The sequence below is a fragment of the Zonotrichia leucophrys genome, chromosome 2, assembly GCF_028769735.1.
Source record: "Zonotrichia leucophrys gambelii isolate GWCS_2022_RI chromosome 2, RI_Zleu_2.0, whole genome shotgun sequence".
Taxonomy (NCBI): Eukaryota; Metazoa; Chordata; class Aves; order Passeriformes; family Passerellidae; genus Zonotrichia; species Zonotrichia leucophrys.
In genome coordinates this window covers 10217051-10244877 of record NC_088171.1, presented here as the reverse complement: position 1 = coordinate 10244877, position 27827 = coordinate 10217051, and the positions used below count along the sequence as shown (strand labels likewise).

Below are 27827 nucleotides of genomic sequence, written 5' to 3'. Positions count from 1 at the left end.
GAGGGAGAAAACCATTCATGAGAAGTATAAAATGTAATTTTGTTTTAAAGCTCACTAAAAGCTATATAGGTCATGAAGACAATCAGTCTTTTATTCTTTGAAATAATTCACATTACAGCCCTATGTATTACCACCCTTATCACAGAAAAGCCTTTAGATATGTGTTGGCAGATAATTACAAATTGATTTCTGGACCCTCATTTTGACAATGGTTTTGAAAACCTTTTCTTTTTTTCTTTTCTTTTTTTACTTTTTCTTTTTTTCTTTCTTTTTGAAAGCCTTTTATGATTTCTCCTGCCTCATAGTGGAGAAGTACTGTCATGATGAGCTGCCCAAGTGTATGAACCATTTATAAAAAAGAGCCACAGAGTGCAAGACCCAAAATATTCTGGAAATGAACTGTGAAGTGCTGCAGGTAACTGCAGTGTACTTAATTTATGTCTATCTTCATCTTTCATCCCACTTGAACTTGAAATAATTTAAAAAATAGATGGTAATTTAACAAATGATTAACCTAAAATTTTACAACCTGCAGGTTGCTCCTTTCACTGCATACCAAATCCAGTTTCCTTGTTTTTTCAGCACTTATGACTGTCAGGAAGTCTTCAGAAATGAAAGAGCTTAACTCTTTACTGCTCTATTTACCCTTAAGGGTCAATCTGACTCTGAAGATGCCATGGAGTGATTGCTGATGTCATAGGCTGAAACTTTAGTTTACAGTCTAAGTTTACCCATCCTAGAGGTAGAAGCCAAGTTTAGCATGATAATCCCTGCCTTGAGGAGGCTCCAGTTAAAAACTCAGCCTGTTACAGCTGAAAAACACATTTAGGTAAAGTTGATGAGTAGGAGTGGAGAAGATGAGTAACAAAAATAACTGGATATCTTGGTGGAGATGTGCTGTGTGCACAATCTGCAGTCGGTGACAGCGAGCGCAGTAATCACTACTCACCACCTGCTTAGCTGTGCTATTTTTAAGGTATCACTGAATGACAGCAGTAGTCGGGCTTTTTTAATTGTTTATTATTCCAGAGATTTAAATAGAGTTATCTCAGCATTTGGGATACATCTAAAGGATTTACAGCACTAAGAATATCCTAGGCATGCAGGTACGTGGAGTAGCCTGTACGACGTGCAGTAAACACTGACATAGAGTAACTGGAGGCTAAATTGAAATTTTTTAGTTTTGCAGACTTTATTGATTTGGTTTTGAGTTGTTTTCCTTTCTAACTCAGCCTTATGTATTATTAAAATGTTTGCAGAACATCAAGCATGATACCATTTTTCTTTGGTTTATTTTTCTTTCAGGGGGAAAAAGGAGTCATTCAGATATGTGGGAATGGTGGCCATTAGCTTTAGCTAATAACCCACTTGCATGCCTTTGAAGTATAATTTTTTTTTATACAACTCCCAGAAGGATGTGATTTGTAAACAGTATTAAGAAAAGCATATGAAGTGCCACTGTCTTCAGTAATCTGTAACTCTCAAGGGAAGAAGCATTTTTGATCACACTTCTTGTTGAGCTTGAACCTGAATACTACAAAATTTAATTTTCTTTTTCTGTCATTTACTTTTCCCTATGTATATATAAGTCATTTATTCTATTAACCATTTCACCTTCCTTTTACCTTTCAACATTTTTGTTCTTATTTGGGTGAAGAAAACTCTTCACTTTGAAACAAAATAGAAAACCAAATTTCTTTAAACTGACCACTGGAGTACATTAAGTTATATGAAGTAAAAATAATAGCCCTCCTAAATTTTTTTGTATAATTACAATAACTCATGAAAGCAGGTTCTGAGCAGGTTGAGAGGTGCTTTTTATTTCTCAGAGGTAAATCTTTAGCTGAAATTAATTGCTGGAGTTCCTTTTATTTCAAAGGGCATTGAACAATTTGCACAGCTTGGAATCTGTCTCCTGCTTTCCTCTGTTTTTTAGGAATATCTCTCACTTCTGTCTGTGCTGTGTATATTTGTATTTGCAGGAATGATACTTGCCATAAGCTGTCTTTATTATTTCTAGACAAGACACCTTAGGATTCTTTTTGAGTATCAATAATTTGTCTCCATGAGGATGCTGCTGTCCTGTTACAACATAAACTGCTGCTGTAAACGTGCTTGCAAGAGGCAGGAATTTATGCCTGCATTTAAAGTATTTAAAATCGGGGGGGAAATAGGAGAATAATTTAGGAATGAGGAACAAGGAATAGGAATATTTTCATTCCTTATCCTTCAAATGAGATGAGGAAAGAGATGTAAGTGACATGGCGTTTTTGTGTAATTAAGGAACACCATTTGAAGTGAAAAGGATTCCTGTTTTCTGACTTAATCTCTGTGTGTTCTGCTGTGGACAGGTATCAGTAGGAGGGGTTGCATGTGCTGCCTAACCCTGCTCAAGCCTCCCCATCCCTCAGACAGAGGGAAGGGAGCAGCACAGCTCAGGCTGTGCGCACTCCTGCTCCTTTGGAGCAGCTCCTACGCTCTGGTAATGCAAATGCAAAGACTCATTTCTTCCCCTGTAAAGCCAATGCTCAGACAATATTGCAGAACAAACCTTTCCTTGCACAAAGGTTATTTTCTCTCTGGAGCATTCTCTTTTTTACTGAAAGGCATTGTAGACTAGAAATTCTCGGAGAGTTCATGACACCCTGAGAGCCTTCTTTTCAGAGACAAGCTGTATAATAATAATGTGGTGACAGAAAAATCGAGGAGAGGTGGCTTTCTCTGATAGAGAATTTGCCTTTAATTCTACCCTGAAGAGATTGCAATGGAGCACCAACCTTTGTTCTTACTGTAGTGCTTCACTGCTACACCAACCATTTGTTAAATGGGAAGTAATTGAGGTTGAAAAAGGATTGAATGAATAAAGCTTTTGGCAGGGAAGGGGAGGAGGCAAAGTATGGGTTAAAGGTTATTCCTTGCAGAAATTTCATAAAATGAGAGGTAATGCAGCTTTTGAGCTAAAATTGTTTGTGCCTCTGGAGGGGGAAGAGAGGGAAGAGAGCAGGCTGGGGGGAGGGAGGCATAACCTGCAGAAGCACAATGGGAATAATAAGCCAGCATCAAATATTCGGCTTTGTGGCATCTTACTGATTATACTACAAATTTCACCCAGATATGTCCTGCCTTGGCCCCCTCTCTAGGTTAGCAGAGAGCAAAGGAGGAGGAAGTGAGGAGTCAGGAGAGTAACATGAATACCCCTTAGAAGATTTTTCTCTCCAAGAAATATTTTGGTATTGCGGTAAATTGAATTTGTTGCATTGAGAGGAATGAATGGGCTTCATGTTTCTGTACTTTCCTGAATCGTGCAGTTCTAGTAATCTGAAAATTAGTAAATATTTTGAGTTTTTTTCTGTTATGAACTCATATCTATTTTCAGATTTCTTCTGTCACAGTGACACAGCATTTTTCCCTCTGTTTTGTTCCCCTCCTCAAAATAAAAAGCCTTTTATGAAAGTTAATCTTATGCTGTTTTGGGCCTGGGGACCCTGGAGACAGGCAGAAGGGATTTATATCCTTGACAGAGCCCATGTTGAAAAAAATGTCACTATTATGGAGCACCAGTGTATTTCCATCTACTATGCTTACCATACTGTATTGCAGTTACTTGAAATTCTTTGTTGATTCTTGTATTTGTGGTCCCAATGAGTATAAACATATGCATTCTTTTTTTTGTTTGTACAGAATTATGTTGTGTTCTTATGCCCATTGAATTGTGAAAAAGACAAGACTTTTTTCTGAAAAAGATTTTTTCTCCCTGATTTTAAGGACCGTTTTTGATTCACAAGTTGTATTTTCATACCCAGCCTTTACATTTTTACATAATTAAGCCTTTCATTTCCTATGCCTTAAAAAGATAAGCTTTGCATATTTTTTACAATATTTTTTTGATTTTTTTTTTACTCTTTATTTGGATAGAACGATGCTTTCCACTCCCAAAATAATAATGAGACCTAAATAGGATTGCTGTAGTGAAATTCCCTAGGGATAGATGCTGGCTCAATTCTCATCCACAATTTTGTCAATAAATTGGAGACATACATACTCTAGCTGCCAGTAAAGAAACTTCCAGATGATTAATATTGGAATGGTGAATAGTAATTGAGAATTCTACCAGAGAATTTAGAATTGTTGCCAACTTGGGCCATTCAAAAAGAAAAAAAAAAAATAAGGAGAAAGGAGGCTGGAGTTGCAATGAGGGTATCTGTTCTGTTGAGAAAAGTGTCAAACCAGGCCAGCAGCTGACTGGGGCTTTCTGTGAGAGCTGGGGCAAAGAAGGCTGATGTGGGTCATGGATACACAGATTAAAACAGTGGTTTAGGGAGAGGGAAGTGATTTTTGTCTGTATATGTTGTGATAGGCAACTACTGGAATATCCTTTTAGTTTTGTGTCCACATTTTTTAAAATTATGTTGACAAACTGAAGAAGGTAATAAAAAATGGGCAAAAAGTTTTGAGAGAATGCTTCTAGTGAGGAATTTAGAGCTCCATCTGTTCTGCCCTTCTCAAGGAAAGAGAGACAATTAGTTTACAGCTCAGAAGGGCCTTAATGTGTTGAAAATATTGGTTACCTCTATAGTCTAGTAGAGAAAGACTGGCTTTGCCTGAAGTAGGCTGGAAGCTGAATCCAGATAAATCCAAATGGGAAAGTAGAAACAAATAAAAAACAAAAGTAGCCTTAATCACAGAATAATACTTCATGAAAAATGAAAGTCAAGATGCTATTTTATTTTTAATGAGACACTATCATTATTGTCAAACATGGGAAATAAACAGTGCAAAGGATTATTTTACATTGAGAGAATATCATCACCAGTAAATTTTGAGACTATATAGGCTCTGATTTTGAGTCTCACATGAATAAATCACAATACCAGACTAGCAACCACCAGCATTGATGAATATGATACTTTATTGCTTTGTACAGGCAGTGTGGCAACAACCAGTGTGAACAGCTTAACTTCTACAACTGGAGCTTTGCTGGTCTCTTCAGCAGGATATGGCCTTTGAATAAGACCATTTGGGGGAGTTAGGAAAGCCTTTTATTGTCCTGGAGAGGTGCCTGTGTCCTTACAACAGGGCCAGTGCTCCAGCATGTGTCCAACACTGCAGCTTCACCCAGGTGAGCTGGCCAGTGATGGGCACTGCAGCACCCACAGGATGCTGAGCTGGATTACACTGGTGCAACTTCAGCTGCCCCTTCCACAGACACGTTTTCTTCCTGTGTGGTGTTCAGGAGTCCCTGCATTACCTCACAGTGCAAAGTTTGAATGTAAACCTTTGCACAAATCCAGTTCTGTGCCCACTTGGAAATGCTCTGGACAGGGGCTCTGGCAGCCAGAGCCTCTCTGCTTCCTGCTGCTTCTGGAAGGCTGGACTCAGAAATGAGTATTATCATTCACAGCTGAAATAACTTTTAAAATTGGGGTTAACAGAGAGATTCAAAAAGTGTTAATCCTGTAAATAATGTGTTACAATTAGAAATCATCATTAATTAAAGACATTCACTTACAGAATGAGGTATTTTCTCTGCGGCATATCCAGGCATTCTCTTTACTTACGTTTTTATTACTTGCAATTACAATTTATTACTTTCCATAAAAATGATATTTTTCAGACATACTAAGTTAAGTGACTGATTCAGTAATTTAAAACTGAGTATTTGTTATCTTTGAGGACCATGAAATAAATCACACATTGTTGAATTTAAAATGCCAGTCTTGTGGATAAATCAGTCCCTGGGGGAGCCATGAGCAGCACTGTCACAAAGAGAGAAGGAGAGAGTTTGCAGGGTACAGGTATTTACTTCTTTCATATTTATGGCCTGATAGTCAAAGAGGCTGAGCATTTGAAGATTCAGCTGAAGTGAATCGAGTTGAAGGTGCTTCCCAAAAATCTAATCTTCATATATATGTTCACAGTTGACTGGAGGGAAAGAAAAGTTAAAGCAAGGAAATATAGGCAGGAAAGAGACTTGGGCATGAGAGAATCTGAGTTGTATGAAGTTAAATGTGGGCTGTTCTTTCATGTCTTGAGAGACCAGAGAGAGTCCCTTTTTGTCTGAGTGGAAAACTTCATGCAGGTTTTTGAGAGAAATGGTCTGCTGTCCTGGACCAAAGTCAGTGCTAGGGACATGAGTGGGCAGCCCTCTTTGTGTGACTTTTACTCCTTATGCCAGGTATCCAGATATTCCAGCATCCTTGGGGGTGGCAGGCACCATATAAATGTAGGACATTGAGTTATTAGCAACACTGTCACTTCAACTACTCTTTTTTTTGCAAAGAGTGCCCTGCATTGCCAACCACTTTGCTGGTGATTCTGGGAGGTGGGTTAAATGCAGTGCATAGAGCACATGGAGTAGTTTTACTGCATTCAGTGGAAACTGGATCAGTTCCTGTGTAATTCCTGCAAATTAATTTTGCTGACATGGCTTTTTTTCCTCAAACTCTTGTATTAAGCCAGAACGTTACAATTCAGATAGTTTGTTATAGCTTGTTTTTTTGATTAATGTAAAACCCAACAATCATGTGTCATGGGGACAAACATGAAGATGATTTAGCATAATTGTGCACAAGCTATTAGTTTCTGGTGATCTAAACACTTGTGCAAGCACAGGTAGATTGTCAATCTCTGTGTGGTTTCTCAGTTCAGAATCACAGATGAAGGATTTTTACATTGATTTTTCAAGGAAAAGGGGAAAACTGAGGCTTTTGGCAAGAGCTGGGAATGTAGCAAAACTAATAACAGATGAATATGAAAACCAGCCTTGTGTCTCTACCTTTGTCTAGAAGAGGAGGAGAGAAGATTTTTATCGTGTATGGATACTGTCATCTCCTTTGTTGAAAAGAGAATAAATATCCTGGGTAAATTATTTAAAAAAAAAAATTACTTCAGCTTTATCTAAAAAATGTACATTGTTCCCTTTTCAAATTAGGCATTTCTGTTACGCATGGCACCTCCTGCCATTCAATACCTTAATTGAAACTGTAATAATTGATGCCACCTTTACAGATTTATTTCCTGTAGAAATAGTTTACACAGAGTAACAGATTCAGAAGATAAGAAAAGCATTCTGGTCATGGGCTTCTCTCCTCGAGTCACTGTGATGATAAAAGTGATTTCCTGTTGAGCAGGCAGTCCAGGACCACAATTGCACGTGCACGAAGCTCCTGATTTACAGGGGTGCTTAGCACCCTGAACTCCAGTTTAATTCACTGGGAGCTTTAGCACCAATAAATAAAAGTCAACTATGTGTTTGCACATATTTTATATACTGTGTGGCAGGTTCTGATTACTTTCATTGTCAGCTAAACTCAAGCCTACATTCCCCCCCCCCCCCGCACTAAGTAGTTTGTGGTGTTTCTCATGCTTGTATAATTAGAAAAACCCCACAACAACAATTCCATTTCCCCCAAAGCTCCTGCTCTTCTTATTCTATAGATGTTTTAGCCTTTGCTTTAATGCAAGCTGTATCACAGGGCACAGAACATTTCTGGCAGTGGTTCAGCAGTGTTTATCAAGGATGCATCAGGCTTAGCCAAGTGGCACAGGTTTACTGTGTTGTGACCAAGCTCAGAAATTGCTTAGAGAGTAATGCCTGTTTGCCACAGTGCAGATCTTGGAGGCACAGAAAATTCTTGAGACATCAGTGTTCATGATAATTAGGTTAAACAGTGTGTGTGAGGCAATCAAGTGGTCATATGCATGAGTGAGCCGATATACAGAAGATATTATATTATTAACCACTGCAATATCCATGTCCGAATAAGAAAAATGCTGGGGCAGTTAACAAGCAGGAGCTGCACACCAGAGGTGTCATTATTACCCAGTATTGTATCATATTTCCTGTGTGTTATGCACAATAGTTGTGAATATTAAAAATAATATTATTAAAACCTCCTGAGACTGCAAATCAAGCATTCAGAAGGTAGACAAATGTAATTCTGGCATTGCCTACACTGCCTTAATTCAGCATCTTTCTGCTTATGTGTTACAGTGTATTGTCTGATTACAGGATCACATACAATTTTTTTTCCACATAATCCCTGCATCGTTTAGTGCAGGAGGAGACCTATTCTTTGGATCACCTGGGATCTGAAATAGCTCCATTTGCAAGCTGATAGTTTAAACTCCTAGCAACCCAGACATGCCTATATAACCAGCAAGCTTATCTAAGGTCTTCTGTCTCAGGGAATAAATTAACCCCTTCAATCCCAAAAGCTGAGAAAGAAGAACAGAAATCAAGTTGGACATGATTTTTATTTAAAAGCACTGCAGTGCTTTATTGTTTTTTTTATAATTTGAAGTGTCATTAATCTTTTAAATATTTGATAGCAGAAGGGTGTGAGCAAGAAGGAGTAAGATGTCATAAATATGTTGCTGCCTATTTGTTTCTTCCTTTTCCAAAAAAATCAATTTGGAAATGCTAATTTTTATTTTTTGCTCTGAAAATAAATAATTCCATATTGAATGTGGACTGCTGCATGGAATACAAGAGCACGACTGCCTTTCTAGGAATGTGTTAAATCAAAGGGGTATATTCCTGAATTGAGATTTTTTTTTTAATAGGAAATTTAAGTGGTTTTGAAGCCCTGCTTACTGTGAACGCTGGAGGGAAGGAATGTGTTACTGTATCTACTTCTGAGCTGTATTTTGAGAGTCTGCATGAGTCGTCAAAGGTGCCTGTGTGAGATGTGACCTTTTCAGATCGTATTTATTATGTCTTCCCAAATACACACCGTAGCTGTACAGTGCCTGTCAACATTACATTTAGTGAAACTGGTTCTCTGAAGTGAAGAGTTCTTTTTTGATACTTAAATACTCCCCATCTGAAGCTGGTCCTGAAAAAGGTAAAACCACCATGAAGAAAATTGTAAGGAGAGAAAGAAATATGTTTAAACCTCTTTTCCCTCTTCCTATTTCAAAATCCTCCCTCCTGTTATCTCCCTCTTCTCATTGTGATCTGTTCTTTATATTTTACTTTGTTCTTCTGAGGGCTTTTAAAATAAATGAAGTGCAAATATCTAATCTCCAATAAAACACAGTGAATTTATATTATGTTGCATATAGACCATGTAGGGGACCCTTCTCCTTCCCAGAAGTGTCTCAGCTTCAGCACCTGGCTGTTGCCACCTGTGTTGGTCATGGAAGAAGGTATTAAGGCATATTCAGCCTTTCCAACACTTTTTGTGTCTCCTTCTAACATGCAAAGCTCTGATTATAGCCCCTAAGCTCTCACTGGGGCTGATGTCTGCATCAGGGATCAGAGCCACGACAGGAAATAATGAAATATCTATTAAACCTCTTGAAAACATGGAAAATATTCTGTTGTCTAACTCAAGCCACCTGATCAATATGCCACTGTCTTTCTGCATCATGGGAGAAGACCATTGTGACCGACATTGGTTTGGTGAAACTTGTCTCAAAGATGAAGTGGTATTCTCCACTCCCTCTGCAATTTAAAAAATAACCATTAAGTGTAAATACAGGATATGGTAATCTAGGCAGTGAGTAGTTACTATTGAATTGGTTTTGATTCTGAATAGGAACATTTTGGAAACCAGCTTTTAACAAATGTTGGTCCGTAGTGTGAAAACTTTGTTTATCTGAACACCTGAAAGGGTCGGATCAGACAGTCTGATTTGTGTCATTGCTTTTCCTCAATTCTTGCAGTTAGGTCAGACTATCAAAATCTTCAACAACTGTGCAGTTGGTCTTTACAGTAATGTGTCCTTCCTAAATCCCCACTGTGAGAAGAGTTGTCCTGGGTGGGCTGGATCTCATCTTGTCTCGAGCAACCTCATCCATCTTCCTGCTTTGCACTGCTGCAGACAGGCTGGAACAGCTCTGAGCACAACTGGACTCTGACCAAGGCCTTTGGGCAATCCTATAATGTTTCCAATAAATCAAAATAAACTGGCCAGCTGCTCTTTCATGTCCCCTCAGTGCGCTGTATGTCTTGTTTGAAATGGGAGAAAGTCTTTTATGGATTGAGTGTTTTGGCAGGGAAACAAAAAAAGCCTCCAGAGCCCTCAGGTAGCAAGCCTGGGTGATGGGAAAGCAGCTGGCAGGGATAAAGATTGTGGATGGCTGGGGGAAGAAGGAATGATAGAAGAGCACAAGGTCTTGTTCCTGTGATTGCAGAGCACATCCTCTTCAGTATGGGGCCAACAGGAGGACCAGGGCTAACTTTTATTTTTAGGAATAATTTTTTGCTTCCCACAAACAGTGCTGGTGAATGGGGAGACCAGTTTACTGGCTAAGATGTACCACTGGCTTGACTTTGCTATTTTTATTTATTTTCTATTCTTCCATGTAAGAGTGATAATTGACCACCTGAAGCATCCTTCACAGCCCTCATGGGTGTATTTCAAGTGGGATGCTGGTGTAGATAAGTAAACAGCAGCATCTGTACCTTAAGTGCTCTGTGGGCCCCACTGTTGTTTGCTTTGCATGGGCTCCACGCTCTTGTGGCTCTATAGGACGGAAACTGGATTAATCATATTCTCATGTGTGAATCAGCAGATAGCCCTATTCTTTGTCTCTTATCCAGCAACTGAAAAAAAAATACATAAGGTTGAAGGTAAACATTCCCAAACCTCCTTTTTTTCCTTTTTTTTTTTTTTTGGTGTGTGTTCTGAATTTCTACAAAAATTTCTGCAGGTCTAACAGCTATATAATGTATAAATCATTATAAACAAGGCATGAAAGGAACTTCACTGTTTATACTATAACTTGCCTGCCCTTTAGCAGTGATGAAAACTGAAAATACCAGTGCATCTTGAATTCAAAGGAGGAAAAAAAATAGATGAGAGATCATAAAGGGGTAACGCAGTTCAGCTAGACTCAGCGTTTGGAATATTAAGCAGATTTGACCCATGCTGAGAAGAGTCTGAAGAGCAAATTCTTCTCAGCACCATCTCTTATGTCAGGACCCTGATTAACAAAGACATTTAAATAATGTCACTGCACTTCATACAATTTGAGCCTATTTTCTCTTTTGTATAGCTTGTGAATGTAATCTTTTTTTTACTTGCCATATTTGACCTCTGTGTCCTAATAGTGGCAGGCAATGATACTTTGAATTATTATGCTGAATATAAATGTAAGCTTCAAAACTAACAAAGCTTTTGTTCCTTCCCTGATGAAAGCACAATTTTGCAGTTGCTTTAAATATTATAGCTCTAAGTCTGCTGTTGCTACTTCTACTGAGGATTTCTCAGTGAATTCATTAGAGGTGTCTGTTTTCATAGCCTGGCTTGTACAAATAAGAAGGAGGGATTTGCAGGTTCAGGGTGTATCTTGCTGTGCTTAAGCTGCAGCAGTGTTACATGTGCTGAATCTGGTTTTATGTTTCTAGGGAGGAATAATGCAAGCTGAACTCAGAATTCCATCATTAGGGGCTTTAGGTCTCTAAGGCTAAAACAAAGGCCAAGTTTTGATATTTGTTAATTCACCTGTGTGAAACAGTATTTTCTAGGGGACACACTAAATTTTGAAGGAACAATTCTAGAAACATAAAGGTAAGGAAAAGGCGCATGTGTTTGCCAGGCATGTGAAAATAATTTCAAGGGTCAGTGACTTTGCAGTTGGAATTAACAACATGGTAGCAGAAGTAGGAAGGGGAAAAGGCAACTGCATTTCCTTTTTTTTTTTTTTTTTTTTTTGTGTAATGCAGAGAACAGTGATGTTCAAAGAATGCTGCTAATGAAATAACGTTTCTAGAAATAAGGGTTTTTTCTGTTCATTACACAGATTTCTTGGTTTTATTTTTTCAACTCTCCTAATAAAATCTGTTTCTAGATGAAGAAAGGATAGAGAGAAAAGAATGGACAAAACCTGTCTATTTCAAATTGCATCTAATGACTTAGGACACCACAAACTTCTGATGATAATTTCAGCTTTCAAGTGGTTTTCTAGATTTCTCTTTTGGAATAATGGAAATTGAACTGCTGTTCATTTGATTAAAATATCTGAAGATGGAAGTGATTTTAGGGAGAAAAATCTTCTCTTACTGAGTGTCTAACTCAGAGTTTGCCCAAAGCCTCTGTGCTGTGTTTCGAGGTAGCCTGAGCTGTAGGGAATGACTGCCAACTGCCCAGATGGAAACTCTAAATCAGGGAGCAGGCAAATGTGGGATTGCCTCTGTAAAAAACATCATTTTTCAGTTGTTTTGCAGATTAGGAACCTGTCACACTTTGTTGCTGTCATACAACCCTAAACATTTATTAGGGACATACACTGTGAAGAATATGAGATGAGTAAACACATTCTTATATAATAAGAAATTGTATCAGATGTGGCAGTCCATACCACAAACAGGCTGTGTTTCGTCCCTCCCATTTTATTCTAACCCTTTAATTCATTGTACTTGGGAAACATTAAATATTTCCCCAAATTATTCCAAGTCAAGGTTGTCAATTACAGTTGTATGGAGTCAATGCCACAGACTGGGAAGGAACTTACAGAAAATAATTTCCTTCTTCCAACAGGTTCCCATTTCCCTGTCACATAGCCAAAGAGAGCTGATGAAAGGGCAGCTTTCCAGCGTCTTGACACCTGGCTTTCAGTAATTTTCAAAGAGGGAGCTGGAATATTTCTTTTTATCAGTTGAGATATCTTCAGGGTTGGTGGATGAAATGAAAGAGTCTCTGCATTACACATTTGAAAACTTTGAACAATGTGTGATGCTTTTGCCAATATTTCATGGCTGCCATGTAATCCATCTCTCCTGTAAAGATCCAAAATATCCTGCTGTTGTTGCATTAAGACAATTATTTAACAAAGCATACAGGAATTAGAGAAAAAGAAGTGTGTGCTTAAGCAATTTTTAAAAGCTTTACAAATCACTGTGTGCAGACATCAAACATAAGCTGAAATTGTAAAAGCAATGGGTTTTTCTTTTATTTAGAGTAAAACAATGCATTAATGTAATAATCACATTTCCTAAAGTCTCATGTAGCCCAAGAAATCTTTTCATACCTACTACAAGATGCCATTCCCAGGGATTTTACTGAATAGGGTAAAATTGCTTCAGGTTACTTATCCTTTTATTTTTTTGGTGGGGAGTGGGGTCTTGAGGGGGAATATGCTTTGTTTAACTTGGAAATGAAAAGTAACAAAGTATCTCGTAGTCTTTTTTTGTCCTTCATTTTCCTGGATGCATGCTTGAGAAGTCATATTTGCTCATCATCACCATCTAGGCTCTGGGTTTTTTGTTTCCTATTGAACTACTCCCATTTCAAAGCCAGTTTTCCAATCTGAAGCAATTAGAAGCCTGACAGCCACCAAAAGATGGAGACTATTTTTTTAAAACTCTGATGGCTTCTACCAATAAACAGAAAGTCTTGATTTGGGGCAATCTTTTTTTCCATTTCACTTTGTATTTTATCAATTAATATTGCCCCAAGATCTCATGTGTCATTGCAGTGTCACTTCTATGACAAGCTCTGCCAATTATTTTCTGTTTAATTAACACATTCAGCACCATTTGGGAGTTAAGCAAACGTAGGTTTTGCTAAAAAGAAAAGAGATGCTCGTGCTGGCAAGTGAGGGAGGTGCCCTGAAGATAGCTGTGGGTCAAGTCAGGAGAATCACATATCCAGTTTCTCCCCAGAAGAAAATATTCTTATGAAAGGAGGGAGACTCTGTGTGGCTGGAGGGTATAAGGTGCAGTGGAGATTATAACTCAGAAGGAGAGAGACTTTTCTCTGCTGGATCTCCATGGATTCTCTTTATCTGGTCTCTTTCCTTGCCCTGTGCTGACAGCATTTCTCCTCAGGGAAATTCCCCTAACTCTGAGAAATCCACCGTGGGCAAAAAAGATGTTATAGTTGCAGTTCTTCCACAGAAACATGTCATTAGCCTAAGCCAGCTGATGTGCTCTTGAAGAATACTATTTGCTGTATAATTCAGAGCCCTGACTAGACCACCCCACAGCCTTCTAAACCATTGCTGGTACAAAAGCAGATGGAAAATGAGGACGCTGCAGTGCTTTCCTTGGAAAAGCATTTGGGCTGTGCCATGTCAGGCATGACAGCGAATCTGGACTGTGCTGCTAACAGAGCAGCTCCACTCTGGAGATGGGCATCCCACTGACACTGAGCAGACTGTTCCACAATTCTCTGGCAGCATGCAAGGAGTTAGAGGACATAGAACATTTTCTTACTGTACTGCTCAGTTTTTGCATTTTCTTTCTCTTGGCAGTTGGAGATATAGTTTAAAAAAATCAGAAATATCATTCATAAAAAGAAGAATACATACTTAGGAAACACAAATATGCAGTACATAGCATTTGCCTGATGTTATGCCAGGGTAGTTTCTACTTTTTTTTTTTTGAGAATTAGATATTATAGGTCTGTATTTGGATTTTTAGTTTATACGTACTTATTTCAAGAGGTGGCTAATGAGGTACTAAAACCACATCCAAATGTGCTGGTTGCTTTTGGGTAGTGTATGGATGACCACTGCCAAATATTCCAATGCCGAATGGAAAGAAGGCAGTGGGCTTCAAGTTGTGCATTTCACAGAGCTTACAGTGAAAATCTTAAAAAGCCATAGAAAAGCTTTCCTGTTTGTCTTGAACTTTTGCATTTAGAGTAACTTTTCCTTCTTTTCCTCAGTGCCTCTTGTGCATTGCATGTGCATTTATGTTGCGTGTGTTTCTGAACAGGTTTTTAGAATTTGGACTCAGATCCAAACACATGAATTCTTCAAGGGCAAAGGCAGCATCACTTGTCATTGATTCTGCCAAGCATTTAAGAAGAAGTGACATTTACCAGCTTGTTTTGAAGATTTATAAATGCAATATAGATTTGGCAGGAATATCTGCTTCAATAAATGTTGTGCTGTAGCATGTAAGCATGGGCTTTACCACCAGCGGATTCACAAGCGCTGCGTCATCCAAGTAAAAATAAATATTCAATAAACAATTTATTAGGGATGTGAGCTCACTTCTGCTTCATTCCACTTGGAAAGGATTGAAATCTTTTGCTTACATAGTGGTATTAAGGAAACAATGAAATGAAGACAAATTAATTGTGGGGTTGTAAAAACTGTGTCAGGGAAATTTTCCCTGGCCAACAAAAGTGATGCAAAGTATAGTAGGAGAAGGAATATATCCAGCTTATATATATGAGGGTGATTTGTTTAATAGCTAGGGATAACTGAATCCTAAACACCTGACTAGGAGCTGACTTCTGTTTTATGAAAAATGCCTTGCATTCTTCAATGCCATTTGAAGAGCTTGCTGCAAAAGTAAACAGGATTTACAACCATTATGATCATGATTTGGACCAGATCTGTTGATATGGCATTAATGTGAATGATAATGAAAATAATAAAAAAGTACTTTCTGCTTCCTATTCCTGTTATCAATGTAAGGCCATAATGTGGGGAGAGATGGAGTCTAGTTTAACTTTTTCAGTACAATATTTGCACAAGTTTCCACATAGGATTATTTCCTTGCACCCATTCATCCAACTACTTGTGGCAAAGGCCCAAACCATCCAAGGCTACACCAAAACTGGGGCAGGACCTGTTCTGGGCAACACTTCCAGCTCAACTTCTGTATTGATGGAGATAAAGTGTTTTTGGAGTGTGTTTATCCACACAGCATAACCTGCCCAGTCTCTGGGAGAGCCTTGGGAAATAAATGGCCCTGCCTCTGTGCTGCTGGGAGCATCCCAGGAGACTTCTGAGTGTGCAGGAGAGGAGCTCTAGGAACAGGGACACCTGGGGGGTGCATCATGCCTTGCAGTGGTGGCACCTGCACAGTCGTTATCTGGTATGGTTGCACAATCTGATTTAGCCTTGTTGCCATAGGGATTACAGAGGGGAAACCCCTCCCCCCCAAAAAAAACCAAATCAGAAAATTACATCCGCAAAGTATATTAACATTACAGTCAGCTAAACAGATTTTTTTTTTTACTAAATACAGATTAAATGTGAAAAATACTTAATTGTTTTTTCTGACATATCAATAAGACTATCTTTGCTGTAATCTTGGAAATCTTGCTTAATTCTAATGTACTTTCAAGCAAGCAGGTTGATCAAAAATTATCTGAGTAACAGTGGGTATATTTGGTTTCTAGAAGTATCATAGATTTAACGGCATAGCTTGGTACTGCATAGAGCAAAATGAACCAAACCTGACTCACTGCTAAATATAATGTAAAGTACAAAAGCTCAGTCTTATCTGGCTGTCAAGACAGACAGGCTCAGTTCATATGTTTGAACCTTTGGCATTTGGCTGAGAAGTAATTGAGAGAAAGAAATACTTTAATGTCATATAATGCATGTAAATTAATATCTACAAATACAGTTTATCTTTATATATAGACATAGAAATGAATGGTGAGTAGGAATAGCAAATTAGCAATAAATCATTGAATTTGCAATGCCCCGTGCTTCTCTTTTATTTGTCATAGTAAATGAAACAAGTTAATCCTAGTTTCCTCCTTTCAACAAATAGTCTTGAAGTGTAAAAATAAACTGATCATTTCTTTAGATAAAGGTTTTTTTTTTTTTTTTCTTTTTGGAACTGCTAACACTGTGTGAAATTCACTCATGGCTTTTTCGTTTTCAAGATTTGTGCCTTTTGGGGCCATGATAGCAAACATTTTGTAGGTAGATTACTTTACTGAACTACAGATTTGGACAACTGAACCACAAGCATTTTGGAGTTAGAAGAGGGCAGTTCTTTGTTATTTTATTCTGATATTTGGAACAACCATAGAGGAGTGTGTGGAACACTTGGACACTTCAGCTCTTGGTTACATTTACAGTGAGGGCTGCTTATAATTTCTCTACTAAGAAATCTGGTCAGTGACACAGAGATCTTAATTTAAATAACAAAATACTTGTAAAAATTGTGTGATATTCTGGCTTTTAAACTTTGTGTCTTTTGTTGTGAATTAGCTTAAACTGCTCTCAGAGCAATCAGATTGATTGCAGCAGGTTTCATCTATCAAGACTGTTATAATATGGGGGGAGCACTGCTGTTAATTAAAGCTACATTACATTTTCCAGTATTATTTATATGTCTGTTGGAGTAGTTTATAGATGAATAGAATAATGTTCCTTTCTTATTGCATTTTGTGCCTCCCTTAAAAAGAATTAATATGCAAGTTTTGTTTTCTTAACATGGGAGAAAAATGCATGTGACATTTAACCAGGATACCCTGAGGATGTGGAAAATAAGGCACATGACTGTTCCACCACATCAAAAGTATGGTAATAGGTAGCAGTCGATTATCTAGAAATATATCATTATTTCTTAAAGCTGGGAGCCACTGATCAGAAGACTTTTCCTCTGTAGCAATACTAACAGTGAGACATAAGGGCTACATCACCAGTGTTTTTGCAATACTCTATCATTGCTGCTTCACTTCAGTGTTGCTTTAAAGCAGGTTTGCTGCTTTTTACAGCATTCAGAGCTGATGGTGAAAAAATTTATAGAATAAATGGTGTTTTCAAAAATATGTTAAATTCCTTGATATTAGTTACTAGTCCTTAAATAGTAAAAATACACCAAAGTTCAGAAAAAGTCCAAGTACCTGCCATTTCATGCCACACTGCAGTAGCTCCTGCTGATTTCTGGTTTTGCCATTGTTCCTTGTTTATGCCTGCCTAGTTCTACAATATTCAAATGTCACATGAAATGCAGTACCACTTTAACCCCTGAAATTGTGTTTTGTTACTATATTTGTGATGCAGATAGAGAAATGAGCCACGGCTCTGGAGTTGCATTACAAGGGGAAGGGCAGATCCAAGAGAAGGCACGAGTGCTTCTGGTTCCCCCTCCTGGGGCTCAGCCTGCAGGTCCAGCCTGCACCCCAAACCATGATTTGTGCCCAGAGAGAGTTGTCTGAGCTCATAGTGAGCACACTGTGAATAGCAGGTCTGTGTAATTAGTGTTAGACCTTAGTGGCATGAAATTAGCAGAGCTTTTGTTTTAGAATATTTGGATTTTAGCTGGGCATAAAACTCACAGGGAAAAAATTTCTCCCAGGACTGATAGGAATTTTATGTCCCTCTGTATGCTTTATTTCACTGTTGTGTCACTGTTTCTCTTTTGGAGGCATTTTGTTAATGTCAGGGTTTCCAGTAAATTACATTTAAATCTAGCTGCTCTTTAGAGTTATGAGCAAGAAACCTGACAAATCTTTTTGAATGGAGCGGTGTGTTATGACTTGATGGCACCAAATACTGTCCACATAAAGACTTAGATTTTAGGGGGTTTTAAGTTCATATCTGATGAGCTTGTGCCAGCTCTTCTAGTGCAAATATTTTAATTCATTGATAGTCTTTTTCAAAAAAACTTTTTTAGCAGCATTGTGGTATACTGTGGTAAAACTGAGTCACAGCTCATATTTTAAGTGTTCAGAGAGATCAAACCCAGAAAGCAGTAAAGAAACAATAGTGTGTGCAGCTGACAAAGCATCAGTGGGAATCCATGAATCAGCACTATATGAATTGTCTAAAAATGTTATTAAAGCTTACTGAGGTATTAACTGCATGAAAGAAGGGAGGGAAAATGAACACCATGTTGGAAATCATGCCAGTCAGAGATTCCCTCATGAAATCCTTTTCATTGTTGGCTAAAATAATCAAATTATAGAATTTTTATCCATAGACACTAGCTTAATATATGGGCAGGCACTTTACCTTGGCTTACAAGTGGTACAGTATTTTTTTAATTGGAATTGAGATGTAAATCAGAGCTCTGAGATGCAAAGACTAAAAGGGCTTTAATTAAAAACTTCTCTGTCATTCAGTGTACAGTAATTGCACCCTCCATTGCAGCTGCTTAGAGGACCAATACCCAAAAATTGTATGTGCACAAGAAAATAATTCAAATACTCCTCTGGCTGAAAATGCCTTTCAGGGTTGCACAAATTCAGTGTGTGCGTTTTCTCTACACAGGGTGAATTCAAAATGAAACCTGAGGAGCTCTAATCAGATTTTGGGGAACACATGACCTGCAGATTGTTCATCTTTGCTGCAGGCAAACTGTCTTGGCTAGCTCAGTTCCCTGGAAAGCTCTGAGCTTTCAGCCACCAAGATCCTTACAAAGTTCCTAAGGGAACCCTCTCTTCTGCAGCTGCTGGGCTTTTATTAATAATAATAGCAACAACAACAATTATTGTTATTGTTATTGCTGCAGAAAGAGACTCTGCAAATGTATGCAATATATGGCCTCTCCCAGGAGGAATTTGCAGTCTCAGAGAAATGGCTTAAAAGTGGAAAATGGAAGATATGGTTCTGCACAAACTGTGTGGAGTTTCTTCCACTCCTTTAGTATAAACAAATTACCTTTTACCTGCTTTAATTTGTATTTGTCATAGTGCAGCACAGAGTGTGATGAGTAGCAGACCTAAGACCCTTCCTAGGGCAAGGGTTTCAGGAATATTGAGTTTCCTCATGGGATAGACTGGGAGTGTCCTGGAGAAACCTTTGCCCTGGCTCATCGTAACCCTCCCTCTGTGCTGCTGGTGCATTGTCTGTACTGTGGTCAGAGGGAATTTTGTTCAAAACCAGAGGTGGAGGTGCCCTGGAAGATGCAGCCCTCACTGTCCAGCCTGGGGTGGCATCCCTGGTATTGGCTCTGGATGTGAAGCTGAGAGCGCTGCTCTGACAGCCAAAAATTGATTTTTCACAAACATCAAAGAGTCCAACAGTTACATAAAACAGGGCTGAGAACCACTATGTGGAGCTGAAAGAACAGTTCTGCTCATAAGCATTTAAAAATACATGATGAACTGTAGGTCTGAGATGAATTTGCCAGAGTAAGTGTAACCTGTATATCCACTTAATTTTCTGTACTGATTTAAGTGCCAGCACATTTTCAACCAATTTTACCTTGTTACAGGTGATGTTTTAATTCCCAGGCTGAAGACACTTCAAAAGTCCTTTCCCAGGAACTATATTTTTTTGACAATAAGGCTCTCATCCTACTGATAGCATGAAATGAATTGCATAAAATAAAATGAGAAGGAAAACCTGCTAATTTTAAATGCATTGATAACTACTATTTGGACAAAATTTCCATTCTTAGCATTGTACAGTTTAGCATTACAACCAATTTATGCATACTTAAAGAGATCCTGAGTTTGAGAAAAACTTCGAGTTTGAATGAAAGTGTAGTGTAAGACATCTTGGAAGGGAATAATAAGATGGAAAGAGAAAGGAACAGAAAAATGAAGGTAATTTTGACAGGAAAAAAGTATCATCAATCCTTACTCTAAAAGGAGATTGCAGAGGATTAATGTATTAAAGAGTTTTGCAGTGTCAAACTAACATCGGACCTTTTTGTGTTAAATTTGGAATAGTTACACACATCTCAGTGTGAGTGCCAGCTACTGCATTTGGGTTCAAAGCTTGGTGAAACAAGGAAAGTAATCTCATCTTTATTTTAGTATCACTATTTTTAGTGCATGTGAACATTTCCTCATGTTCATGAAAACTCCTTGGGCTGACAGCACAGAGGAAATGTCTGTGCATAGTCCAGGGACAGAAAAGGGTGCACCTTTTCTCACCATGTATTAGAGTTGATTGTTTTTTATGTCACAGCCTAGGCGAGACATAAAGATATTCAAGTCAAAGATGGATTTAATTAAAGTTGAACATTAGTATGAAGTTGTAACAGTGCAAGATAACCTCCCTTCCTAGAAAGCATTTCTGTGTATGTTTTTGGGTTGAGGGTCAATAGTTTGTGGGAACTTTTATATGACATGGTGAATAGCATGGGATTCATCTCAAGGATTCTGGAATCATGTATCCATTCAGTTGTAGTCTTTGGAAAGTAACCTGCTTTATGTGGGAGTCTGGAGATATATTTTGCATTATCATATTAGTCTTTTATTGCTATCAGCTCCAGCGGCAGGCAAGTCTTATGTAACACTTAGAAACTTTCTCTTGTAGAAACCCAATTATTTGTAGCTCTCTGCAAGAGCTGAAATAAAGGTAAGGAAACATTACATACTGAGTCCTGTGAGAGCATTTTATAATCTCCTTGGCAAATGAAGCACTCATTTTGCTTTTTCAAATAATAGAAAAATTTCAAAAACTGAAGAGAAAAGCCTTCCCTCTACCTTCTGGGAGAGTTGCTTAGAGTAAATTAAAATCAGGACTGTAAGCACATCATGGTTGTAATTTAATTCTATGGAGATTATCACTTTTATGTATAATAAAACAATATATGAAAAATTGAAGCTGTAATCCTTAGGCAGCCCTTTCATCTGTTCATTCAAACAGAAGCTCTTTGCCTGTGAGTGAATTGCTGCTGAGTGCAGCAAATGAAATTCTTCCATATAAGAAAGGTCTCATTAGAAACTCCAAAAGAAGGCAAAAAAGTCACCAATGCAAACCTGGTACCTGGCAGTGGAAAAGGGAATGAAACATAAAAAGCTTTGGAGGACTTTCAGGAGAGGATGACCACAGCTCCAGCTGAGATGGACTGGACAAAAGTTATGATAACTGCTTATAACCCCCAGTCATTTCTTCAAATAAATTCTGAACCAGATTTGCTTGCCCACTAGAAGGCAAATACAAAGTCAGACCAGAGCAAAAAAAATAATTAAAGTAAGTTTTTCTGGAAGTGTGATACAAAGTGTTTGGGCAGAATTTCTTCCAGTTTTGTAGAAAATGTCTTAGTCAAAATTTTCACTAAAAATGAGTATTCCAATACAAAGAAATGGGGAAATTAAAAGGTTGTGGTGTAAGAGTTGGGTTTAACTTCCCTATTTCTATTTTTGCCATTAATTTGTTATTTCAAGTTGTAATACAAAATTGCTTTTGGGTGAAGTTTTCTTTTAAGAGCCAATGCCAGGATTTTATCTTTTGGCTGGGACCTTAGATAGGACATACAGCAATAGCAATTGAAAGACTTAATTTTGTTGTACACAGCAACCTCAGCATTAAATCTGCAATTTTGACTTAGGCAGAGCTGAAATAGGTGCACATTATTGGGTATGTCCTTGAGCTCTGAAATAGGTGTGGAATGAGAACAGAGCAGCTCCCCTGGAGAATGTGCAAAGGCAGCCTGCAGGAAGGCTGTTGTCTATAAGTTACCCTGACCTGTCTGTTGTGAAAATAGGGAAGAAAGCAAATCATTCCCAATTCTGCAGACGTTCTGACAGCTAAAGTAGGCATTAACAATTTGCAACACATGGCATGGGGGATGAAAGTCTCTGAGCTCTACAGCTGAGAGTTTTCTGGCTGAAATGAAGTAGCAGTTGAAGGTAGCTTAGAGAAAAAAATATATTTTTAATCTACCATATAGGGACAAAATGCCTAGTGTTACCAAAAACTAGAGAAAAAATAATGTCACAACTCAGAAATAGTGCATATCCTGTTTTTAATTCTGAATAATTCTGAGGGTTTCGGGCTTTTATAAAGGGGAATTTCCTGACAAAGAAGAATCAAGTTTCCATATATAGGTTTCTGCAAATTTAGAATAATCTCCTGTCATTTTCAATGAATTTGGTATGTAAAAATAATTTTGTTGATAATATATTAATGAAGAACTAATAATTTTAGATTTTGATTGGTACAAGAGACAGAGGAGTCAGACATAGGTTCTGCTGGACTTTTCTGCAGAGCCCTGTTCAACATCAGCCATGCTGGTCAGGAAAAGGGTCAGGGGCAGCAGCAGGAAGATTGGAACAGCCAAATCTCAGGGCAATGAGAACTGTTGTTTCTTTAAAGGACTTATTTTGAGCTCTTCTGATTTGCACCAGAGCTCCTCCAAATTGTTAAAAAAACTTTTGTTTTTTCTTACTTAGGCCTTCAGAGGGAAGGAAATTAATTTGTATGAGTCTGAATAGGATAAGTTGAACAGAGAAGTAGCAGATAAATGTTTTCAAAAGCTGCTGTTGTAATTTACATGTATTAAAGATGTTGACAGGTATATTTTGAGTGACATCAAGTTTCTCTAAGATAGAAAACAGAGTCAAAACCACACAAAAAATGCAATTGCTTAGAAAAATGGATCAGCTGGGAGAAGAAAATACTTGAATTTTGAGTATTTTTCAATAATTCTCTGTAACTGCTATAGCAGCAAAGGCAATTAAGCAGGCTAAGTGACATTTTATGTTAAATTTGAAAAAAATTTTTATTTCAATTTTGTGGACAGAAGCTAACCTCTTCACCACTGTGAATCTCTGAAACTGTTTTCTTCGCTATTAAAACTGCTTGCTTTTGATTTGATTTCAGCTAATAATTCTTAGAAGAGTACTTGCTGTTGACACAGCCATTTATGTATCATAATGAGAATATAATGGGGACCTAAACAATTTTATTTTTTTTGTAGTTGTGGGTAATACTACTACTACATAATAATAGACTGTGATGTGGAAATAAAAGACCTGGGGAGATGCCTGATGATATGAAGGACTGTTATACCTAGAGGACTTCCATTAGATTTGACCTTCCAGTTGGGTTTGATAAAGGTATTAATGTCTTGTCTCCACTGTCTTTATACTAGCATTCCCTTTTCACATACATTTAGGTTATGGAGTTCCAATTAAATTTTTTAAAAAAGTAAACATTGGGCTGACACCAATGAAAATGGTGTAGGGAATGCAGGGAAAACTTGTACCAATGGCTGTTTTTCGTGGTGTGAAAAATGCGTATTTTATGATTGGCTTTTCGCAAATATTAAAATGAATATTCTATGTGTTGTGTTAGAAAGTAATGCTGTATTAATTCTCTTAAGTAGTGTGTTAAATATAGTTTTGGTTTATAAAAAATGTTATAATAGGAACTATGCTATGTAGGATACTTTCTTTCTAAAGAAAGGACTCGCACTGAGATAGCAGTCACAGGACACCTAAATCTTTCAGAGAAAGAGAATTTTTTGCCCCATTATCAGGAGAAATGAACTTCCTCCTGTCTCGCTCAGCCAGGACAACGCTGTTAGGATTATGAGGAGGAGTTAAGGATGATCAGACAGAATCCTGTGTTTGAATGGAATTTATGCATCATGTATGAGGTGTATGAATATGCAACAAGTTATTGTTTTTAAGGGTTGATCCTCTGTTAATGTGTGTCTTTTTTTGGGCTTATGCTGCTCAGAAAAAGGTACTGGGGCGTCTGTAACTCTTTGTTTCTATTGTCTCATATTGTCCTAATTCAGATTGTCCAAATTATTATTGCTCTAATTGTATTACTATTTTTATAACCATTTTATTACTATTAAAGTTCTAAAATCTTACAAACAAGTGATTGGCGTTTTTCACAGTGGGGTCTCACTCCTATCAATGACCTTCAATGACTGGGAGCAGTTTTGTGTCCGCTGCTGTTGTCACGGTGTTTGCGTCATTCCGGTGTCTGCCAGACTCCTTCTCTTCCCTTGACATTGTCCCTCTGTGGGAATTTGGGCTGGGAGAGCAGGGCCTGGGCCTTGCAGCCACGGGGGGGATGGATAATCAGGAGCTGGGCATCCCCCACATCCCTCCCCGGCAGTGACATGGAAGTAACGCGCACAAGGGCTCCGCTGTGATCCTGCTCAGCCGCTGGACACAAATCGCAATAATTGGGTGGCCAGGCCGGGGCTGTGACGGCACAGGGACAAAGGACAAAGGGAACAGGAAATCGCCATACGGCGTCATATGCTCCTTCTCAACCCTAATTCTGATTGCAGCTGTCAGCCTGGCATTATGGCTCTTGAATGTGCGGTTTTATTCGGCTCAGTGTGTGGGAGATGTTTTTTGAAACTGAAACAATGCTGGAAAATGATTGGCATGAGGTTAACTTTAGGCAGGCTGCAGTTCCTGAGATTGTTGCATAAGAGACAGAAATATTGAATTACTGGCAAAGGGGATTTTTGAATTAGTTGAAATTTGTGTTTTTCATCCTTGTCTTGTCCTGACACTGAAGTGAGTTAAAAGTGCTGGAGATACAGCTGAGAGGGCATATTCCCTTAACTCTAGCTCTTTCTAACTCTATAACAACTAGTCTGTTTTTCTTTCATCTATTTACTCTTTTTTAGTGCCATAGTTGCATTTTTTACAACATTAAGGATGATAGTGCATCTATACTGGTTTGAAATGCATTAGAAAAAGATGTTAAAATAGTGCAGCAGTAGAAAAAAAATGCATTGAAGATAAGAACAGACATACCATTCTCTTGACTAGTGAGAACAGGCATCTCAATGGTTTTGTATGCTCTTTTACTGAAAATATTGGGGTTTGTAGGCACAAAACTCTGTATTTCTCAAAATTCAGAGATTAATTTCTTATTTGTATGGAAGTACCATGGATGAACTCTTCTTGCTTTAATTTGAAAAAAGCTCTTCAGAATAATTAAATGTATTTTTCTTCAAAGTTTATGCTTTTTATTGTATATTCTTTAGCCTTTAATAGGTTTGGTATTGGCTTAGAGAGTAAAACTGTAGTAATTTTGGACTCATGGTTCATGAATTAGTAGTTTTAAGTCTATGCTAATGTTTTTACTATATATGTATTCTAGCTGAACTTTTTATGTTGCACATTCTCCTAAAATTGAAAGTTATTTTAGTTTTTTTCTCCTTCATGAGATTATAAAGCAAACAGAAATGTGTAGTGCTAGACAACAGAGAAGTAAAGTTGAACATATATATATATACATATATATAAATAGGTATGGCATATATCTCAACTTTGTTTTAAAAATCATTTTAATTACACTACATCAAAGTAATCATAGGTGCATGGTGACTCATTTATGTGTGTTCACATAAAAACATGTTCTGAGCAGCCTTAGATTTAGATTTTTGAAACTATTTGAATCCATCTTCTTACATGGCATCTTTGAAAAGGTGATATTTGCATTTGAAAAGGATGAATCAGAAATAAAACCAGATTAGAGAGAGACAGATATTCTTTCCCCTCCCGAGTGTCTAGAGTCATTTACTGTAGCCATTAACATCTAATATGGCTTCAGGTGAAGTGTTTCCTCAATAAACTTGAGTAACATTTTTATTTAAGGAAAGGAGAAAGGAGGATCACAAGTGGAATGTTAGAAAGCATTTTTTGTTTGTTAAAGCCTTCATGCATACTTACATTGATTTAGATTTCTTATCATTATTATATCCACTAATGAAAACAAAAGTTTGGGATGCAGCCCACTTAACTAATGCCTAAATGGGGCCTTTCTTTATCCCCCCAAATCTTGTCTAAATCCAAGACAACAGAATAGTTTTAATGCTTCTTAGCCCTGTCTAAACATATACTGAACTTATTTAAGTATGTCCTCTCTAGGATGAAAATTTGATATTTATTAAAGTCATTTTTACTTCTGCACGCTCAGAATTGTCTCCTTTGGTGGAGAAATGTCCTACCTAAGCTTCTTTTTTAATTCTAGAATTTAGTAAATAGATAAATAATTCTGCTTCGATGCAGTGGAAAAATCTGAAGAGCCCAATGGATAAAGCACCCATCCCAGGTAGAGAAGTGGCCAAGTTCTGAGTTCTGCTGAGGCTGAGGATGCTTCATCTTCATCATAAGGGTCTGCCTCCACCAAAAAACCTCCTGTTGACTCCAGATGGTGGTGAAGTTTATAATTTGTACACAGAATAGGGGCTGAACCAGAAATCCTCCTTCCAAATTCTAGCAACTTCCCTTCCTGCTTCTACCAACCAGATCTGACTGCCTGCATCTGGTGCTAGAGAGGATTTTTCCTTAGGTGGTTTCTTACAGGAAGAGATTATCACCTGGATAAGCACATCTGGAACTTCTATCAATATTCATTGAGAGGTTTGTGGTGTTTGGCGGCACAGGGCACAACAGCAGAGATTCTCTTCAGTTGTGTGATATTTAGTTACTAGATATTTACAGAGAATTGCATCTGCAAATTCAATGCTCTAAAATGTTACTGTAACATAAAAAAATCAGGTAACAAAGTAAAAAATTTGTAGCATTACAAATCAGGTAACAATTATGTTTGGGATTGTATCATTATTTCAGGTGTAATTATTGAGAGATTGGAAGTGCATATACTTAACGAATACTCACTGTAATTTGCCTACATAGTTGTGCTTACCCTTTGCTGAAAAGTTCTTTGGTTCAACATTAAAATATAACTTAAATTGACCTCTAGGTGTGTTATACTGAAACTTGCAGTACTTGCTCCTCAGTGTTCAAAACGTAAATGTTTCATGAGGAAAGCAGAGGGGGCAGTGTGCTGTGGATGGAAAAGACATGAAGCAACCTTTCAACAGACACCAGCTAGTGGGATAATTTCCATAACTGTCCAAAATAACCCTTTTTTATGTATTGAAACTGGTTTGCACCTAGCTAAGATTCTGCTAAGAACAAAGGCTTAAAAAATGTCCTTGCATGATTTACTGTCTTCCTTCCATTGCAAAGAAATTTCATTAGCGAAATTTCATTGACAGAATTTCATACAGAAGAGGAGAATCTGCAGTTTACTTGTGGGTTCCAACCAAGTGAGGCTTCTTTTTTCTTTATTTTAAATGTTGTTTATGTAGGGCACATTTTTGCCAAACTTCCAAGTTGTTAAATAGTGATTATTTTCCACTCTATTTTTGTTTGTTTTATTATTTATCAGGTTTTACCTGGCGAGATGATTACACCCAGCATGTTATTGGTCAGGAACTCTCAACCATTCACAAAATCCACAGCAGACGCCCTGATGTATTTGCATCTGAAGGATCTGACACAGCAAGGTAAGTCTTCTGTAGTGGTTTTTCTTGGGTTTTGGAAAGGTTTGCAAATTATAAGAGGTTGGCCCAGAAGCAGAATTTTAAAAATTTTTAAACAGCCACTATCTACTGGGTGAAGGTGTCCACCAGTGTTCAGGGGACAGAATGAATTAAAACCCTGGACCTT

At 37.8% G+C, this 27827-nt stretch overlaps 1 protein-coding gene across 1 annotated transcript in view; it reads left to right on the top strand.

The window, feature by feature from the left end:
• Positions 1-27827, top strand: part of PTPRN2 (protein tyrosine phosphatase receptor type N2) — a 634908-nt gene that overhangs the window by 195548 nt on the left and 411533 nt on the right. Inside the window, exon 4 of the mRNA XM_064703906.1 lies at positions 27547-27664. Coding sequence (XP_064559976.1) covers positions 27547-27664 — 118 coding nt within the window. The remainder of the gene's footprint in view (positions 1-27546; positions 27665-27827) is intronic.